The sequence below is a fragment of the Asparagus officinalis genome, chromosome 5 (assembly GCF_001876935.1).
Source record: "Asparagus officinalis chromosome 5, Aspof.V1, whole genome shotgun sequence".
In the NCBI taxonomy this organism is placed as follows: domain Eukaryota; kingdom Viridiplantae; phylum Streptophyta; class Magnoliopsida; order Asparagales; family Asparagaceae; genus Asparagus; species Asparagus officinalis.
Window position 1 is genome coordinate 129,994,912 of NC_033798.1, and position 4,279 is coordinate 129,999,190.

Below are 4,279 nucleotides of genomic sequence, written 5' to 3' on the forward strand. Positions count from 1 at the left end.
AACCCAAGAGATTAAAATATGTGAAGACCATAATACCCTTCTCTCTCTCTCTCTCTCTCTCTTTTTTATCATGATGTACTGAGATGATAGTTAAAATGATTGATGATGATTATTTTATTATTTTTATTTTTTATTATTTTTATTGTTGATGAGGGTTACTAACTGTTTGTATTGGAAGATTGTTAAAATTACGAGTTAATTGTTAAGGTTATGAGTTAATTGTTAAGGTTATGGGCCAATTGTTAAAGTTATGGATCCCTTCTCTCTCTCTCTCTCTCTCTCTCTCTCTCTTTATCATGATGTTACTGTGATGATGTTAAAATGATTGAAGGGGATTGTTATTTTATTATTTTTGTTTTTTTATTATTTTTGTTGTTGATGAGGAAACTAATTATTTTTGTTTGTATTGGGAGATAGTTAAGGTTGCAGGTTTAATTATTAAGGTTACGGGTTGGTTGTGAAGGTTACGGGTTTAATTGTTAAGGTGATAAGTTTAATTGTTAAGGTTACGAGTTTAATTGTTAAGGTTACAGATTTGTTGTTAAGATTACGGGTCGATTGTTAAGGTTACGAGTCGGTTGTTAAGGTTACGGGTTGTTGTTAAGGTTACGGGTTTAATTATTAATGTTACGGGTTTGTTATTAAGGTTACAGGTTGGTTGTTAAGGTTACGGGTTGGTTGTTAAGGTTACGGGTCGGTTGTTAAGGTTACACATTGGGATATATATATAATTGAGTGGAATGAATACTTTGGGTCGCTTGGCCTAGTGGTAAAGTTTGGGAGTTTGGACAAGAGGTTAGGGGTTGAGTTTGGACAAGAAGTTAGGGGTTCAAACCCCTACAGCCACAATATTTTTAGAATATTCGTTGTTAAGGATAATGGTTGATTGTGAAGGTTATAGGTTGGTTGTTAAGGTTACGAGTTTGTTGTTAAGGTTACGGGTTTGTTGTTAAGGATATGCGTTGGTTATAAATGTTACGATTTGGTTGTGAAGTTAACCTACATAACAAACCCGTAATATTAACAACAAACCCGTAACCTTAACAACCAACCCGTATCCTTAATAACGAATATTCTAAAAAGCCGTAACGGGTTGGTTGTGAAGGTTACAGGTTGGTTGTTAAGGTTACAGGTTTGTTGTTAAGGTTACGAGTTTGTTGTGTAGGTTAACTTTACAACCAAAGTGTAACATTCACAACCAACGCATATCCTTAACAACAAACCCGTAACCTTAACAACCGACCCGTAACCTTAACAATAAACCCATAACATTAACAATTAAACCCGTAACCTTAACAACAAACCCGCAACCTTAACAATTAAACACGTAAACTTAACAATTAAACATGTAACCTTAACAATTAAACCTGTAACCTTAACAATAACCCGTAACCTTAACAACCGACCCGTAACCTTAACAACAAATCCATAACCTTAACAATTAAACCCGTAACCTTAACAATCTCCCAATACAAACAAAAATAATTAGTTTCCTCATCAACAACGAAAATAATAAAAAAACAAAAAAATAAAATAAAATAACAATCCCCTTCAATCATTTCAACATCATCACAGTAACATCACGATAAAGAGAGAGAGAGAGATAGAGAAGAGATCCATAATCTTAACAATTGACCCGTAACCTTAACAATTAACTCGTAACCTTAATAATTAACCCGTAATTTTAACAATCTCACAATACAAACAGTTAGTTCCCCTCATCAACAACGAAAATAATAAAAAATAAAATAATAAAATAATCCCCATCAATCATTTCAACTATCATCTCAGTACATCATGATAAAAAGAGAGAGAGAGAAGAGTATTATGTTCTTCACATATTTTAATCTCTTGGATTTGGTGTTTTGGGGGCTCAGAAAACAAAATATTTATTTTTAGGGGCAAATCACCTGTTGACAAAATCGGGAAGATGTTTTCTTGGGTTTTAGGGGCTGGAAGGATTTTTCCCTTATTATATTTACCCCCCACGGCCGCACTCACCTCCTCACCCAAAACCGTAACCGCTCCACCCAGTGGGGCCCAGCTGAAAACGAAACAGCACGACGAGTCCCCAGTAAAAGTTCCCCTTGCTCGCAGTTCTCGGCGCGGGTTCCTTACTTAAAAAGCTTTCGACCAAGAGCAAAGGAAAGGATCTGGGATCTCTGAAGACCAAGGTTTCCTTAATCTATCATAATTCAATCGGTGGCGTACGGGGATCACGCGTTCTTGATCACCGACGAGGACCTGATGGTGGATTCTCCTCACGTGCTTCTGAACAAGCCTTCGATCAAAGAGATCGGCCTCGCTGTCGCTCTCCTCGTCTTCGGAACTCTCGCGATCGTCATTGGGAGCATCATGGCGTATAATCGCGTCGGCGGCGACAGCGCTCACGGTGAGAAGACCGAAACCCTAGCTAGGGTTTTCTTCTTGATCCGTCTCAGATTTTTGTTGCTTTTTTGAAAATTTCTAGTTCCCTTTGTCGATTTCGAGTGTATCCGTTCATTTGGAAATATTTGCCGAAGTTTGTGTTTTTTTCCTCTCCCAGTGTTCTCTCTTTTTTGGGCGTTTCTTCAGAAATTAGCTAGATTTATTCAGTTATTAGCGAAATTTAGAATTAGTCCAATTTATCATCCGCCTTTTTTTCATTTCAATTAGTTGTTTTCTTAAGTAATTAGCTAGATTTTCCATTTCATTTAGTTAGTTTCTTCAGCGTGTAGCTGGATTTTGGGGTTTCCTTCTCGATCTATTTAAATTTTGGTCATTATTTGTTGATCTCCTTTCCTATATGGTGGAAATATTTGCTATTTTTACACTAATAAATAAAGTTTGGCTCTTCAAGAAATATGTGGAATTTCTGGTTAAAATCAGTAACTTTTATTCCTTTTTATTTAAGGTATATTTAGTCTGAATGTAATATTTTGTTTCATAATTGTTTTTCTTTTTTGCTCAATAGGTATTTTCTTTGCGGTGTTGGGATCACTAATGTTCTTGCCAGGATTCTACTACACGAGGATCGCATACTATGCATACAAAGGCTACAAGGGTTTCTCATTCTCCAACATACCACCCATCTAAAGACCAGGCAACATCTTTTCTTGTTTGTACATCTCTCTCTTTGTTTTGTTGTGTAATCTGAAGTATGTACTTTGTAAATTAGCTAATAAGTACAGGAATGAGACATTCTGCTTAAGTTTTATAGGACCATTTCCCTTCTGAGCTCTTGTTGGTGCACTGCGGCACTCTAATGCCTTGTGTCCGACCTTGCGACAGTTAAAACAAGTTCCCCGGAACTTGTGCTACTGACGTGCTTTCTGATCCTGTTGAGATCCCTTCTTATGAGGGCCCTGCTGTTGCTGTTGAGGTCCAGTTAAGGGTCTCTTGTTCTTACCCTTGTCTCCAACGTGCACTCTCTTAGTACTCCCTTCCTTGTCCCTCTGAAACTTAGCTGTCCCATTTTTTTGAGAAATAGCGGTTTCAGNGGGCAATATAATTTGAACATGCTAGTCTTTTCCTATGATGCAATACAAATTGAGTTTTAATGATGAGTTTAGTTCATCAACCTCCCTTGAGGTTTCCAAGTACCATCAACTTTTAATCCTTGATTCATTTGATCGTACAAAATATGAGCTGAAGTCGTGTCCATCTCATGATTCCAAACAACGTATGATCTCGATTGAGATGCAGTTTGTTTCCCTTTCTTCACCAACTTAATACAAACAAATAGAGACATCAGTTAGCTAGGTATCAAACTATTAGCCATTCGTCATTAGTCCGCTTCAAATTTGTCAAGGTTAACATCTCTAGCCATTTAACAAAACTTTGATTAGTGTAATATTTCATTGTCAAGTTAAGTAGCACTGGTGGATGATTCAAATAAACTAGACATCAGTTAGGTAAAAGTATCAGCAACTCAAGATAGCCGGTCATTTCAGGTAGGGAATAAGATGAATTGCATTATTTTTGCAATGTTACAGCTGATTCAAATAAAACTATGTCATAGAGTAAAGCTAAACCATGTATGGATTCATTTCAGGCGGGAAATAAGATGAAATTGCATGCATATGCTAACTCTAGGAATTTAAGATAATGAGTCCATAGGATAGAGTGTCTGTAAGAACTTAGCTTATGATTGCACTCTACCAATTCTAGATTCATGGATATTAAGAGAGACATAGCACCAAAAAGGCCAGCAGTGTACTTAAGTGCATGCGTAGACATGTATGTACATATGTATAGGTAAGTGTATGTGCATGTTATGGTATAAGAACTCCTTGCACCT

The 4,279-nt window shown here is 36.7% G+C and overlaps 1 protein-coding gene across 1 annotated transcript; it reads left to right on the forward strand.

Moving 5' to 3' along the window:
- LOC109841360 (transmembrane protein 230-like) lies at positions 2,046–3,196 on the forward strand. The gene is made up of 2 exons (XM_020410299.1): positions 2,046–2,392; positions 2,954–3,196. The coding sequence occupies exons 1-2, from the start codon at positions 2,248–2,250 to the stop codon at positions 3,073–3,075; spliced, it is 267 nt and encodes an 88-aa protein (XP_020265888.1). The 5' UTR covers positions 2,046–2,247; the 3' UTR covers positions 3,076–3,196.

Excerpts from the sequence above, each read along its gene's own strand:
- LOC109841360 (XM_020410299.1), top strand. The coding sequence starts at position 2,248 with ATGGTGGATTCTCCTCACGTGCTTCTGAACAAGCCTTCGATCAAAGAG. Across the intron at positions 2,393-2,953 it reads CGGCGGCGACAGCGCTCACG|GTATTTTCTTTGCGGTGTTG; the intron begins GTGAGAAGACCG and ends TTTGCTCAATAG.